This window comes from Muscardinus avellanarius (assembly GCF_963383645.1).
Source record: "Muscardinus avellanarius genome assembly, chromosome: 20".
Classification (NCBI taxonomy): domain Eukaryota; kingdom Metazoa; phylum Chordata; class Mammalia; order Rodentia; family Gliridae; genus Muscardinus; species Muscardinus avellanarius.
In genome coordinates, this window is record NC_137806.1 from 35,029,213 (window position 1) to 35,045,219 (window position 16,007).

General features: G+C 53.9%; 1 protein-coding gene across 1 annotated transcript; it reads right to left on the reverse strand.

Moving 5' to 3' along the window:
* Window positions 1–837: 837 nt before the first annotated feature.
* TSNAX (translin associated factor X) lies at window positions 838–14,168 on the reverse strand (the record flags this gene model as incomplete). Its single annotated transcript, XM_080717301.1, is given in 6 exon segments — window positions 838–1,215; window positions 3,104–3,229; window positions 8,621–8,774; window positions 10,564–10,678; window positions 13,793–13,897; window positions 14,153–14,168. Coding segments are annotated over 6 exon segments (894 nt in total).
* Between the last annotated feature and the right edge of the window lie 1,839 nt (window positions 14,169–16,007).

The following is a 16,007-nucleotide window of genomic DNA, read 5'->3' on the forward strand; positions in this document are numbered from 1 at the left end:
ATATTGATAGCTTACTTATTTTTTACTGGGGTTCCTGGAAGCCCTTCTACCTTAGGGCTACACTCCCAGACCTATTTTTTTTAACTTTTTTTTTTTTTTTTGAAACAGGGTCTCTTAAGTCAGCGCGGCTGGCTTCGAACCTGCACGATCCTCCTGTCTCCGCCTCCCAAGCACGGGGATTACAAGCATGCCCCCGGCAGCTTACTTTTTTTTTTTTTTTTTTTTTTTTTTTTGCAGGTCCAAGCTATACCCCCAGCCCTATTTTTTATTCTTTATTTTGAAACCGGGTCTGAGTTGCAGAGGGCCTCCCTAACTAGCTGAGGCTGTCTGCGAACCACAATCCTCCGGTCTCAGCCTCCGGAATGCTGGGATTACAAGCGTGCGCCACCATACCCGGCTTAATTTTTCAATCTTGTTCCACAGATTAAGCCTATTTTAGAGGCCTGGCGCAATTTTTGCCAAGGAATTCAAACAGGAAGCTCAGGTCCAGAAGCTTAACTAGAAAACCCTTCCTATCTTTAACAAAACCACAAACTTAAGTTGCTTCCACTAAAAATTATCACTCCAAAATTCACGCAAAGTGAAAATAGGGACAGCACAAAGTACAACATGAAGTGTGTTCACAGACTGCAAATAAACCATACATTCTGGTCACAAAGGAAACAGGCACACACGCAAACACTTACAGCTGCTGACCAGCGAGAAGGGGCTACAAGACGCGGACGACATGGTTATGTACAGCTCACTCTGCAGTCAGAGGTGGTGAAGGCCACGGCCGAGTCAAGGGCAACGCCAGGGCGTCTCTGAAGGCTGCCTCGGAGCTCCCAGGGGCGGTGCCTAGGAGAGGCCCTCCTCTTGGTCCATCATGTCTGTCTTGGCCGAGAACACATCAGCCAGCATGTGCTTCGGGATCTCCGAGCCCCGGACCCTGAGGGCGTAGCAGGCGTTCTCCACCTTGGCCAGGCTCTGCTTCAGGGTGTACAGTTTCTTGGAAACCTCGTAGGGCCCAGTGTTGCCAATGAACGAGAACCCGTCATACACCTGGCGCAAAAACTGGCTCACTTCGAAGGGCGTGTCAATGTCCCCGTTGCCCACGCTGGTGATGCACATGCGCATCAGCTCCCCGGTCAGGTCGGCCACGCCCAGGAGGTAGTCCACGGGCGGGACCTTCAGGCTCCAGGCGCTGAGCTGCTTGTCCAGAGCGTCAGAGGAGGGCTGGCGGGGAGAGGGAGAGGGAGGGAGAGAGAGAGAGAGAGAGAGGGAGGGAGGTAGGTAGGTAGGTGGGTAGGTGGGTGGGTGGGTGGGTAGGGGTGGGTGGGTGGGTGGGTAAGGGGTGTGTGTGTGTGTGTGTGTGTGTGTGCCCGGCGCTGTGGGTACCACAAAGCGCGGGGCGGTGGGCACGCAACCGGTCTCCAGGCGCAGCGGGCCTGCTCAGTGCCACCAGGCACCGCAAAGGGCCCACCGCAAGGAGTGCCGGGAGGGAGTAGAACCCATGGCGCAGGCGCTGCTGAGGCCTGGCACTGCCACTGTGGACCCCCTGCTTCCCACGTCCCTCAAAATGTCCCCAAACACGGCTCCTGACCGCGTGGCATGGCGGATGCCATTGGACAGGAGTGTTTCCTGTTGGCTCCCCGCCTTCCTGCCTAGCACTGACCTCACAGCCACCCTCTGGAGGCCGCCCCTCACTCCCAGACTCCTCTGCTCTCCGCACTGCCCTGCAGGAGCTAAGCCCTGGAGCACCTTCTCTGCCCAGGGCTGTGTGGCAGGCGCTAGGCGGCAGCTCTCCAGACACCGTCCCACGCCTTGGCCTGTCCCCAGGCCCTCGGTCCCACGCCTTGCCCTACAGAAGGTGATCCAGCCTGCCTTCTCAGCCCAAACTCCAGGTCACCCGCACATCTCAACCACCTTTACCTGATAAAGAACCGTCGCACACCCACTCTCCAGTCTCGGGTGATGAGCTGTCCCTGGTCTGAGGCTGGCCGCCACAGGCTGGCCCGTCCCCTCCCATCCTTCAATCCTGTCCTAAGGTGTGAGCCTTGGGCACCTCTCTATAGCTGTCTCCCCGCTACAGGGGGACAGTAGCACCCCTCCTGGGCACACGGTGGCCTCCAAGAGGGCACTTACCCAGGAGCTCCACAGAGCGCCAGAAGAGCCACACCCATCTCGGGGGCAGGCACCGTGACCGGAGCAGTGCCAGTGGCCGGCCCCGCCATGTAAGCACCCTGCTGCAGGCGGGCCAGTGGACGCCAAGGCCACCCCTCCACACCCACCCAGGGACCCCGCACACTGCGCAGAGCCGCAGCGCCTCTCAGGGCCTGGCTCTGATCTCAGCCCTGTGCTTGGCGAGGCTGTGCGCTGGCTGCCGACCCTGAGAGCATGTCTCTCCTCATGAGGACTAAACGGCAGTGCTTGGTCTCTGGGACGAGCCCTGCTCTCCTCAGCTTACCCCAGCCACTCCTGCTCTATCCCTAGTTGTTCTTGTGTGTGGCACTGAGGATGGCACCCCGAGACATTCTGTTTCAGAACTACACCCTAGCCCTATTTAATTGTTTAGTTTGAAACAGGGTCTAAGCTGCAGAGGGCCTTCCTAGGTTGCTGAGGCTGGCCATGAACCTGCGACCCTCCTGTCTTGGCCTCCCAAGTACTGGGATCACAGAATTGTGCCACCGCCCACAGATTCCTCACTAAATTATTTTATTTATTTATTTATTTATTTATTTATTTATTTATTTATTTTGCAGGTCTGGGGATGGACCCCAGGGGCATTCTACCTCCAAGCTACACCCCCAGCCCTATTTTTTATTCTTTATTTTGAAACAGGGTCTCACTGAGTTGCAGAGGCCTCACTAAGTAGCTGAGGCTGTCCTCGAACATGGATCCTCCTGTCTCAGCCTCCTGAGTGCTGGGATTACAAGCGTGTGCCACCACGCCCGGCTCTAACTAAATTACTTTAAAAGACAATCTCCCTGGTTAAGAATCTACAAAACCACACTTTAGAAAGAACATTCCCATCTCTATCTTCCCAGAGTTGTAAACAGTAAGTCTGCTACAACTGTTATGCTGTGTGTAAAATAATAAATGTGAAATGACTTTAAATTCTCACCGTCTTGTTTTCTTTCCCACTGTCTTCTGTTGTAAATATCAACTGCTTGTTAATTTCGTCCATACTGATTAGCGACCGTGTTTTAATGAAGTGTTGGAAGGAGACAGCCTCCACATATTCCTGCAGTCCTGAAAAGCCAACAAAGAGAATTACTCAGAACAAGAACTACATCTACAGGAAGTCAGAGTAAAACGTCCACAAAAGTGTGAAGATGCCTAAGACACACACGCATATGTGCCCTGTGCCGAGCTGACGGGCGTCAACAAGCCACACTTGTGGTGCGCCGTGGGCCGGTGTGTGCTCCTGCCTGTTCAGGGTCAGCGCTCCAGTGACCAGCTCCAGAAGCAGGACACTTGACGTATTCTTAGAAGAAAAAATAGCGAGGACAAGCCCTCACTGCAGAGCCGGAACGGAGCCTCCTTGGGAACATCTGAGGCCGTGCGGGCTGTCCAGGCTGTCCCCATACATGAGGCCGTGCAGGCTGTCCCCATACATGAGGCCGTGCGAGCTGTCTAGGCTGTCACCACACATCTGAGGCCGTGCGGGCTGTCCCCATACATGAGGCCGTGCGGGCTGTCCCTACACATCTGAGGCCGTGCGGGCTGTCCCCATACATGAGGCCATGCGGGCTGTCCCCATACATGAGGCCGTGCGGGCTGACCCCACACATCTGAGGCCGTGCGGGCTGACCCTAAAGCGTGTGACAGATCGCTCAGGGAGAAGGTGGCCAGTGCTGTCCCGTAGAAACCAGGTGACTCACTGGGCACTAAGAAAGGTCAAGGACATCTGGCCAAACACTGAGAAGCGTTTTTTTCACGTGTGGTAAAGGATATTTCAACAGTTATGTTTCAACATGACGGAAAGGACATCCGTTATTTTCAGTGAGCGATCCCCAGGGTGAGAACGTTCAACCTCCTGCCACACTCCACCAAACAATGCCTTCCCCTCTCGCTGCCTTGGGTGGAATCCAGTCAGTTATTTACAGAACCTGCTGCCAGTAAGAGAGGAGTTGGTAGGCTACAAGTGTGTGTGTGTGTGTGTGTGTGTGTGTGTGTGTGTGTGTGTGTGTGACCAGAGGTTGAACCCATGAGCATCTACCTCTGAGCTACATCCCCAGCCCAATTTTCTTATTTGGCTGCAGGTTCTCACTGAGTTGCAGAAGGCTTGGATAAACTGCAGAGGCTGGCTTACAGCCACAGTCCTGTCTCAGCCTCCCCAGCACTGGGATCACAATCCTGTGTCAACGTGCCTGGCCTGTAGGCTACTTTTATGCACTTTGTTATTTTTCTCTTCGTTTCCCTATTAGAACACATACAGGGAAACCCAATAAAAGGCTTCTGGTTATTTTTGGTAATTCTCATAATATTTAAGTAAGACGGACGTGGTGGTGCACACTTGTAATCCCAGTCATTGGGAGGCTGAGACAGGAGGATGGCGGTTTGCAGCCAGCCTCAGCTACTTAGTGCAACCCTGTTTCAAAATAAAGAATAAAAACATAGGGCTAGGGGTGTAGCTCAGAGGTGGAATGTCCCTGGGTTCAATCCCCAGTTCCTTGTAATCCCAGTACTTGCAAAGCTGAGACAAGAGGATCATAGGTTCAAAGCCAGCCTCAGCAACTGAGACCCTGTCTCAAAATAAAAGATTAAGATGGGACGGGGGTGTAGCTCAGAGAGAGAATGCCCCTGGGTTCCATCCTCAGTCTCCCTCCCCCACACACACACCCCGACCACATCTGAGGGCTGGGGCGTCCAAGCTTGCACAAGACCCTGGGGTTCAATTACCAGTTCTAGAAAGAAAAAAAGGCTGGGCATGGTGGAGCATGGGAGGCTGAGACAGAAGGATCATGGAGAACGCCACGTGCTCGTCTTCAGGGAGCCTCCCATTAGTGTGACCAAGGCAAAGCCTCCTGCGGGGTCAGACCCTGACGGCAGGGCGCACTGAGACCACAGGGATGTGCCAGTGATGTCACTGTGCTTATGACCACGGCAAATAACTGCTGTGAGCCTCAGGTTCCTATCTTGTGAGATGGTAAAAACAACTTAGGGGTACTGCGGGAATCAAAAGACGCCATGAACGTGCACAACAGTGGCTTAAAAGCTGCCTCCAACATCTGGGCGCAGTGTGTCCCAGACCTGTGCTACGGGGGCTAACGCAGGAGACGCCGGAGCCCAGCGTTGCGCCCAGCCCACAAAATACTGCGAGATCTCCACTTCCAAGACTGCAAATGAGCCCCAAACTTGCTCAAACTCTCACATAAAACAGCCAGGCGTGGTGCCCAGGCCTGGAATCCCACTTCTTGGGAGCTAGAGACAGGAGGATCATGGATTCAAGGCTGCTACATGCTACCTTAGCAAGACCCCACTGCAAAATACAAGTAAAAATAAAATGGCTGGGCATGTAACTCAGTGGTAGAATGCCCTGGGTTCAATCCCCAACACCACAAGTTATAACTAAATGTTTTCATGTTATTAATTAAAATTACTGAGGGTCTAAACATTTCGTTTTGTGCATAAAATACCTCAAAAATGACCATTTTTAGCCAGGCAAGGTGGCACACGCCTGTAATCCCAGTACTTGAGAGGCTGGGATGGAGCCCCACATGTAAGAGATCAGCCTCAGCAACTCAAGTGTGACCCAGAGCAACCAGCAAGACTGTTTCAAAAATAAAATAAAATGAGGTGGGTATAGCTCAGAGGTACAGTGCCCCGGGGTTCAATCTCCAGTAACAAAAAAAAGATAATTTTTTTGTATGAGTGATAGAAGCCAAAGTAAAATATTGTTTCCTTTGAGACTGAGGACACCCCTCAAACCTGTTAATTTCTCAACAAGAGAAAGAAAACTGATGGCCATGAAATCTGAGGGCCTTATTTCAGCAACTGGCTATCCATTTGCTTGCGTTCTGTGCCCGGGGAGAACCCGGCACCTCCTCTGGCAAGGGAGAGCAGAAACAGACATCAGGTTGTCTCTGATCCATGAGCAGACGCCTGTACACACCGGAACCTCCCGGGGTGCCTGCGCACCAGCACGCACAGCTCCCGAGCTGCACCCCAGACGCCCTCCTCCGCAGCTCCCGCAGCGCTGGGCGCCGGCGTGCACGGCCCGCCCGTCTACACAGAGCGGGTATCTACGGAGCGTCTGCCAGCAGCGTTCACGTCCTCAGCACCGCCCCTCGGTTGCCTGCTTTCTTGCTTCACTCTAAGAAGAAGCGTCTTTATGGCTTCAAGTCACAGAATTTCATCCCAGAGCCGTGTACAGAGAAGTCTGAGCACTCCTCAGTTTTTCCAACCGATGAGGGTGGATTGCAGCCTAAAGTAAACCCAGCAGTGCTGGGGGGCACAGCCAGGCGAGCAGGCGCCGGTGGTGCTGCCGTCCACTCGCGGGGCCGGCCCTCCTCTGCTCTGACGAGCCGTGGCTACGTGCAGAATGGAGGCCCGGCCAGCACAGCAGACCCAGGCTGCCCCACGAGCCGGACTCGAGAGCTGCCTGAGCTGCAGAGGGGCTGAGGCTTACCCAAACACGAAGCACACGACAGCACCTTCCACGCAGGAAGCACCCACAGCTCAAGAAAACACCAGCCTTCATAAAGACACCCATGCCCTGGCACGGCTGAGCGACGCGCGAGGAGCTGCGGTCAGCCTCCACTCCTCCGCCGTGAATTTTGCAAGGTAGGGCCACGTGCAGAGTGACAGGAAAGGCAGCCAGGGCGCAGGACCACCCAGCCTTGCCGCCAGGCTCCACGCAGAAGGGGCTCAGAGAAGCTGCAGACTAGGACGCCGGCCCCGTCATGCAGGACAGACCCCGCCGCCTCCAGGGAAGGCCTTCCAACAGCAAGAGAACCACAGCTGCCAGCACCAGCCCTGCCAGGGGCCTGGAGACCAGCCCCACACCCCGCCCGCCACACGGAGCAGCGCCCAGCCTCCCGGAGCCTCCCAGACCACCCGGCGCGCCCAAGGAGCCCACCGTGCGGCCAAGCCAAGGGAGCACGCGCTCACCTGCCCGCTCCGCCTCCACCACAAGGCACAAGGAGTCCCACCAGCTCAAACTTCACAAAGTGCGGGACCCCCAGGGAGGGCGGAGGAGCCAAGAGAACCTCTCAGAGGGTGAGGGTGGGGAGCCCAGGGTGCCCACAGCACGGCTCCTCCCAGCCCCGCCAGGAGGAAGGCTGCTGCCAATGCCAGCTCCTGCCTCGAGCGCCTCGGTGAAGGAGCAGGGACTCGGATCAACACCAGCTGTTTGCTTCGTTTTTTGTGTGTATGTGGTACTGGGATGGAACCCAAGGGCACTCTACCTCTGAGTTACATCCCCAGCCTGATTTTTTATTCTTTATTTTGAACAGGATCTCACTAAGTTGCAAAAGGCCTAAGTAGTAGCTGAGGCTGGCCGCGAACCACGATCCTCCTGTCTCAGCGTCCCAAGTACCAGGATTGCAAGCGTGCACCGCCACGCCCATCTTATTCTTTGTTTTGCAACAGGACTTCACTGAGTTGCAGAAGACCTCACTAAGTACCTGAGGCTGGCTGCGAACCTGCTATCCTCCTGTCTTAGCCTCCCAAGTACTGGGATTGCAAGCGTGCTTCATCTAACATACACATGAGTGGTGCACAAACCTCCAGTGCAGCTCGTGAAGGCCCCACGTGCTAGCCACCCCGCAGCCCGGGACAGAGCGAGCCCCGTGCTCCGGGGCACTCTTCTGCACTCAGCTCCACTGCAGGTGGCACCACGCCTGCACTTGAGCAGGGACCGTCTACACTGCAGGGCCCCTGTACGGGCTTGTCACACCCACGTGAGGCCCCATCCTCTGCCGCCATCGGCTTCGGCTCTACGGTCTGCGACACTACACTGTACAGCCACGCCGCAGCTCGGGCGCCCGTCCTCCAGCTGACGCTCCGGGGTCACTGCTCGGCATAGGCCAGGAGCACGGCTCCGGGAGCCTCTGGGATGGGTCTTGTGGTGAGCCTCAGCTCCCAGGTGCACCGCAGTGGAGGGCTAGGCCAGAGGCCGCGTTTGTTTAGCTAAAGACACGCCAAGTCTCTGCTAAAGCAGCGCTGCTGGTCTCCATAAGCAGCCATCTGGTGGTGAACACTCACCAGCGTGGTTTCCTTCTGCGTTGCACTAGTGAGCGACGCCCAGCACCTTTCCCACACACTAAGCCACTGGGATGCTCTGCTGTTGAGGCGTCTGTTCAAGTTTTTTACTCTTTTTAAGATACTTGTCTTTTGATGATTTGTAGAAATTCACTACAAAATGTGTACTTTATTGATTTTGTTTTGTGGTACTGGGTATTGAACCCAGGGCACCCTGCCTCCAAGCTACACCCCCCAGCCCAATTTTATTTTTGTTTGAAACAGATTGCGGAGAGTCTCACCACTTGCTGAGGATGTCCTCAAACCTGCCATCCTCCCGTGTTGGCCTCCCAAGGACTGGGATTACAGGCGTGCACCTCCATGTCCAGTCCACTTTCTTAAAGCCAACATTACTTCACCAAGCATCAATTAACACTCATGCAACCTGGACACACGTCACGTGGCTCCTGGACTTGCCTGCGGTGATGGCGCGGTGGAACTGGTGCAGGTCCTCTCCCCACAGCTCCTGCGCCACCTGGAGTATTTTTTGTCTGACACCGTCCAATTTAACCTCCGATTCCGTCAATATCTCTTCCATGTCAGGAGCACTACAATCAAGATATTGGGAACTTTTAGAACATCAGCTGGATGCTTTGATACTGAGAATTCAAAACAATACAAACACCAACTAACATGTTACAAAATACATATCTGTATGTGTCTGTATGCTCTTAACTCAACCCACAACTGTATCCTATCGACAGTATACAGATGCTCTGAGATGCTATCAGTCCAAACACTAAGGCAGTCAAGTAAGAAACAGAGGGAGCTAACACTGCTGCACTTCAAACACACACAGCCAGGCCAGCGGCCGTGCCGTAACCCTGACCTGGAGGCCGGGGCAGGAAGGCGCGGGTCACCACGCGCCTCAGCAACGGGTGAGGCCCGCTCTAAAATAAGAGGGCTGGGGAAGTAGCTCAAAGGTAGAACACCCCCGTTCAATTCTCAGTACGTCTAAAAGGTGTGTGTGTGTGTGTGCACGCGTGTGCGTGTGTGTGTGTGGTGTGTGTGTGTGTGTGAGTATATGGCACATTTGTTTCCACTTAATGAATTAAAACTTGACGCATTAGAGAACCATCTAAAGCTGTTTTTGTTTTTTGGGGTCTTGTGGTACTAGTCACTGAACCCAGGGGCATTCAACCTGAGTTACACTCCCAGCCCGACTTGTTATTCTTTATTTTGAAACTAAGTAGCTGAGGTTGGCCAGGAACCTGTGATCCTCTGGTCTCAGCCTCCCTGAATGCTGGGATTACTAGTGTGCGCCACCAGCCCAACTCTACCTAAAGTTTCGAGTTGGCGCTGGGGATATGGCTCAAAGGTAGGGCACTTGTCTAGCATCTGTGAGGCCCTGGGTTTGATTCCCAGCATCACAAAAAAAGAAGCAGCAGCTGGTAAGCCACAGTGGCCTCACCTAAATACTTCATAAGATATGCAGGGCTACCCTCTGGAGGCATCTGGAACTTACAACTAGACCCTCTCCTGGGGAGCAGGACCTGGACACGCAGGCTGGGCTGCCCCACGGAAAAGAGAGAAGCAAAGGACAGTAGGCAGAGAAACCGCGAAGCAGACAGAGGCAGCGGCAAAGCTCGGGAGATGCTGAGCACACGCGCAGCTGCCTGGAGCCCGTGCCCGCCCGAGTTCACCCGCTGCTCCGCTCCGCTCAGCCAGCCAGGCTCCCCTCCACCTGCAGCCAGGACACCCGCCAGACACAGCCTGCCTAAAAATACGACAGCGACGTCCTGACCGAAAAAAGAATGCTCCAAAGCTCCAAGGATTTCCAAAGAATCAAGTTGTCCATGGTAGCTCGCACCGCAAGAATATAAAATAGAGCGCAGCGTGCCCAGATTTAACGAAGGCAGTAATCATTCCAGTGACTGTGAGACGGAAAAACTGGGGAGCGCAAGAACGAACGAGAAGACAGACAGCCAGACTCGTCCAATACGAAGACTGTTACGGCTCTCATCCAAGCAAAACTTTTCTGTGACTGGCTTTAGTAGACAAGCCAAAATTTAATATACCTTCTCACACAACAGTTAAATATTTTTAAAATGTACTCGCTAGCTGGCGTGGTGGTACACACTTATACTCCCGGTACCTGGGAGGCGAAGACAGAGCGCTGCAGTCTTGTGCCAGCCACAGCAACACAGGGGCTCAGTAACTTGGCCAGACCCTATTTCCACGTCAAAATGAAACAGGCCTGGGGGTGTACCTCAGAGGTACACCACCCCTGGGTTCCGTCCCCAGTACCACAAAAAAAGTACTCACTGCTAATATCCTGACCCCAGCATTCGCGAACTCCAGTATCAAAGCCTAGTAAACGTGAACATGTCCACTTACCTGGTAATCCTATGGAGAAGAAAAATGGTCCTTTTGCTCTCCACAGTTATGTCGCGACTGAGTTTCACCAGCCTCTCATACTTGTCGTGCCGCGCGTCCAGTTCCAGCTGAAATGCTAAAAACACGTTCCTATGACCATGAGCATGCACATCCTCCACCTGGCCACGCCACGCTGGGAGCAGACAGCGGCCGCGGCCCCTGCCTTCACGCACGGCGCCGTCCCACCAGCAGAGCATATGCTCACACCCAGGTCTCAAACACGAAAAACTGACCACGCCCCTCCAACGGTTTTCTACAAAGCCAACGAAGAACAGAAACATCTGAAGTCTGGGAGATTTGTAAAGATCTGTAAATTAGCCGGGTGTGGTGGTGCACGCTTATAATCTCAGTCGTTGGGAGACTGAGACAGGAGGATCGCAGGTTTGCAGCCAGCCTCAGCAAATGGTGAGGCCCTCTGCAAATTAGTCAGATCCTGTTTCAAAATAAAGAACAAAATAGGGCTGGGGATGTAACTCAGAGGTAGAATGTCCCTAGGTCCCATCCCCAGTACCACACAAAAAAAGAAAATCTGTAAATTGTACTAAAATAAGTATGTAATAATATTATTTCAATGTCAGTATGTAAATTATTTTAATTCCTAAACTAAAAAAAGACTATCACACTTAAATAGTAACAATAAAATTTGTTCAGTTGTATTAACCTAAGATTTATACTACTTTACCATATAGTAGTATTTCATACATAACTGTAAAATGCTTGGGAAATACTCAGCTCTCCTCAAGAAGATAGCAAAGAAGGGGAAAAGGAAAAAGACTGAAAACTCGCAGCCATTACGTGAGCAGGCTCTGCTAGAGAAGCCATGTCGAGCGCTCTGCAGTGGTCAGTGAGAAGCCAGGGCCTCAAGCCAGGCCTAGAGCCTCGGCCACAAGCTCACCGGAGCCCGAGGAGGGGCTGGACACGGGGCAGGGCACCGGAGCCCGAGGAGGGGCTGGACACGGGGCCCCGCACAGGCCCCGGGTCTCATCCCCAGCACCACAGAAAGGAAGAAAGCGGAAGCGGGGGGGAGAAACCCAGGAGAGGAGAACTGAGAAGAGAAAACCTAGGAAGGCACCGAACGCAGATGGCCACCTAGTTAACTACACATGCTCAGTGGTGACTATGCTCATGCTTGGAAACCGAGCTCCAGCCATCACGCTGCTATAGGGACCTGAGCCCCATGACGGAGTGCTCCATGACTACGGGGGCTCCTCCCCACAATGGAGTGCTCCATGACCACAGAGGGCTCCTCTCCATGGTGGAGTGCTCCATGACCACAGGGGCACCTACCAATGACAGAGTGCTCCATGACCACGGGGGCTCCTCCCCACGATGGAGTGCTCCATGACCACAGAGGGCTCCTCTCCATGGTGGAGTGCTCCATGACCACAGGGGCACCTACCAATGACAGAGTACTCCATGACTACGGGGGCTCCTCCCCACGATGGAGTGCTCCATGACCACAGAGGGCTCCTCTCCATGGTGGAGTGCTCCATGACCACAGGGGCACCTACCAATGACAGAGTGCTCCATGACCACAGGGGCTCCTCCCCACGATGGAGTGCTCCATGACCACAGAGGGCTCCTCTCCATGGTGGAGTGCTCCATGACCACAGGGGCACCTACCAATGACAGAGTGCTCCATGACCACAGGGGCTCCTCCCCACGATGGAGTGCTCCATGACCACAGAGGGCTCCTCTCCATGGTGGAGTGCTCCATGACCACAGGGGCACCTACCAATGACAGAGTGCTCCATGACCACAGGGGCTCCTCCCCATGATGGAGTGCTCCATGACCACAGGGGCTCCTCCCTATGACAGAGTGCTCCATGATCACAGGGGCTCCTCCCCATGATGGAGAGCTCCATGATCACAGGGGCTCCTCCCCATGATGGAGAGCTCCATGATCACAGGGGCTCCTCCCCATGATGGAGTGCTCCATGATCACGTGGCTCCTCCCCATGACGGAGTGCTCCATGACCACAGGGACTCCTCCCCATGACACAGTGCTCCATAACCATGGGGGGGCAGGCTCCTCCCCCCTCAACTGTCCTTTTCCTTCCTGAGGCAGAACAAGGCATTTTCACAACTAACATGGCTTGCCTTCAATGTCATCATCACTTAACTTCTCCTAGTTACTGTTCTCCTGACTCTGCATTAGCAACCAACGCTCGAGAAAATCACTAAATGGGTATTTGTTTATATCTACGAAGTATAACTGCCAACCTGCTTACCTTTTACGCTAATAAAACGGGACTGACTTTTATTCTAGATTTATGGAAAGACTAACTTAAGACTACCAAAGTGTTTTAAGTTTCTCAAAACAACCAAAACTCTTCACTCTAAGCCAGGCATGGTGGCAAATGCTCGTAACCCAAGTACTTGGGAGGCTGAGACAGGAGGACCACAGTTCTCAGCCAGTCTCAGCAACTTCCTGAGGCCTTCCGCATCTAAGTAAGACCTTGTTTCAAAATTTAAAAAGAAAAGAAAATTTAAAGACCTGGCAGGGTAGCTCAGAGGTAGAATGCCCCTGGGTTCAATCCCCAGTACCCCAAAAATAAAAAATCCTCACTATAAATTGTTTCAGCCTAGCAAAATGTGATGGCACATGCTTGTAATCCCAGTACTTGAGAGGCTGAGACAGGAGGGTCACAGGTGCGCAGCCAGCCTCAGCTACTTAGACCCTCTGCGACTCAGAGAGACCCTGTTTCAAAATAAAGAATACAAAATAGGGCTGAGGGTGTAGCTCGAAGGTACAATGTCTCTGGGTTCAACTCCCAATACTGCAAAAAAATAATTGTTTCAGCTTCAAATATTTTCCTTATGAAAACTAAGTTATGGTCTGTTTTCAAACATCTAAACAAATTACACAATAAGCATAAATATATATATATATATGTCTATGAGTAAACGACAGCTGATAAAATATCATCAGCCACTGGACAACTTTCAGGTACGTGCCTTGTACAGTATTAGCTAATACTTGTTACCTGTATGAAACTAATGTCTACCTGTTTACCAATGTTAATGTTCACCGTATTAAACCATAAAGGCTCCAGACTTCCAGGGCAGATCCGGCATCATCCCGAATCACCCAGAGAAACTGGGTTTTACACCCGCGTACGCTGTTTTCCTGTGCACGCCGGGGCGGGGCGAGTTCTGCCCTTTGCCAATCACACCCCGGGGAACTTACACTTGAAGGCCAGCATCACGGGCGAAGAGGAATTCACTTCCTTCCCTTCTCTCCTCTGGCTGTGCGGGAAGTTGTCATGCTTCCTCTTCCTGAACCCTCCAGATCCTAAGGCGGTGACAGGAGACCCGGGTCACCAGGCCTGCGCCACGCAGCACCGGCCGCCCGCCCTCCCCGCAGCCGACGCCCCGGCGCCCGCCCGCCCGCCCGCCCGCCCGCCCGCGCCCTGCGCGACCCGCAAGAGCGCAGCTCGGCCTCAGCGAGCGGCGCAGGCCGCCCCGACGCCCGCCCGGCGCGGAGGACAGCAGGCCGGGGCCCGCAGAGCCCGAGACCGCCCTCGCGCCGACGCCGCCCGGACGCCACCTTCCTTCCCGCTCATGTCGGCGGGCCTCGCTGAGACGCGCGGACACGAAGGCCGAGGAGCTGGCGCGGGGCAGCGGCCGGCGCGGGCGTCCACGGAGGGCACGGGCCTGGGGCGCCCGGCGGCCGGTGACGTCATCGCACGCCGGAAGCGCGCTCGCTGTGCGGCTCCGGCCGCGCACACTTCCGGCGCGCGTCCCTAGTCCAGCCTCGACGCGCTCCCGGCCGCGCACGCTTCCGGCGCGCCCTCCGAGCCTCTGCGGAGTCGGGCCTGAGCGCCTGCGGGTGTCAGTGCAGGCGCGATCCGGACTTTCCCCGGCCTGGCAGCCGGGTAGGCGCCATGGAGGCGCCCGCAGGGCCGCCACCCCGCGTGGCAGCCTGCCCTCGAGGAATCGCCGACCTTTCTGTGAAATGGGGCGCCCCAGCCGAGCGTGCTGGCGCACACCTGTAATCCTAGCACTTGAGAGCCTGAGACAGGAGGGTCGCAGGTCGAGGCCAGCCCTGGCCACTTAGCGAGACCCTCGACAATTTAGCGAGTCCCTGTTTCAAAAATAAATAGGACTAAGCCGGGCGTGGTGGCGCACGCTTGTAATCCCAGCATTCGGGAGGCTGATGCCGGAGGATCGCGGTTCGCGGACAGCCTCGGCTGCAACGCAGTGAGACCCGGTTTCAAAATAAAGAATTAAAAAACAGGGCTGGGGGTGTAGCTCGGAGATCAAATGCCCCTGGGCTCCATCCCCAGACCCGCAAAAAAAAAAAAAAAAAATGGTCTGGGGGTGTAGCTCAGAGGTAGAATGCCGCTGGGTTACATCCCCAGTACCCACCCCCCAAAAAGATGCAAGAAGATTATGAATGTAGTCGTGTCAGCCGGTGCTACACACCTGTAATCCCAGTGCTTGGGAGGCTGAGACAGGAGGATTGCAGGTTCCAGGCCAGCCTGCGGTAACTTATTAACACCCTGTTTCAAAATAAAAAGGTCTGGGTCTCAGTACTTGGGAGGCCAAGACAGGAGCATGGAAGGTTAGCAATTTAGTGAGGCCCTCAGCAATTCAGTGGGGCCCTCAGCAACTTATTTCAAAGTGCAAAAATAAGATAGGGCTAGGGGTGTAGCTCAGAGGTGAATGTTCCCTGGGTTCCATCCCTAGTACCCCACCCACCCAAAAAAGGGCCGTGGTGGTAGGTCAGAGTAGAATGCCCCTGGGTTCAATCCCTAGCACCAAAAAGAAAATGTATCTGGGCATGGTGGCACACACCTGTAATCCCAGTACTTGGGAGGCTGAGACAGAAGGATCACAGTTTTGAGAACAGCCTCAGCAAGTAGTGAGACTCTCATCAACCTAGTGAGACCTGTTTCCAAATAAGAAATAAAATCGGGCTGGGAATATAACGCTAAGGTAGAATGCTTTGGGGTTCCATTCCCAATACCACAAAAAAAATAATATTAAAAGTGCTGGGAGTGTAGCTTAGAGATAGAATGCCTCTGGGTTCAATCCCCAGTAATGCAAAAGAAAGAAGGAGAGGAGGCGAAGGAGGAAAAAAGAAAGAAAATAGAAAATGTAGTCATTTTAATGTGATTTCCTCTATACTTAATGAAAGTTAGTGCTTTTTTGAGGTATTAGAGATGGAACCCAGGGGCATTCTACCTACGAGCCACACCCCCTGCCCTATTTTTTATTCTTTATTTTTTGAAACAGGGTCTCACTGAGTTGCAAAGGGCCTCACTAAGCAGCGAAGGCTGTCCACAAACGACGGCCCTCCTGTTTCAGCCTCCCAAATGCTGGGATTACAAGTGTGCGCCACCACGCCCCGCTTGTTAGTGCTTTTTTACACCTTGGAAAAGAGTGTTTTTTCCTGATTC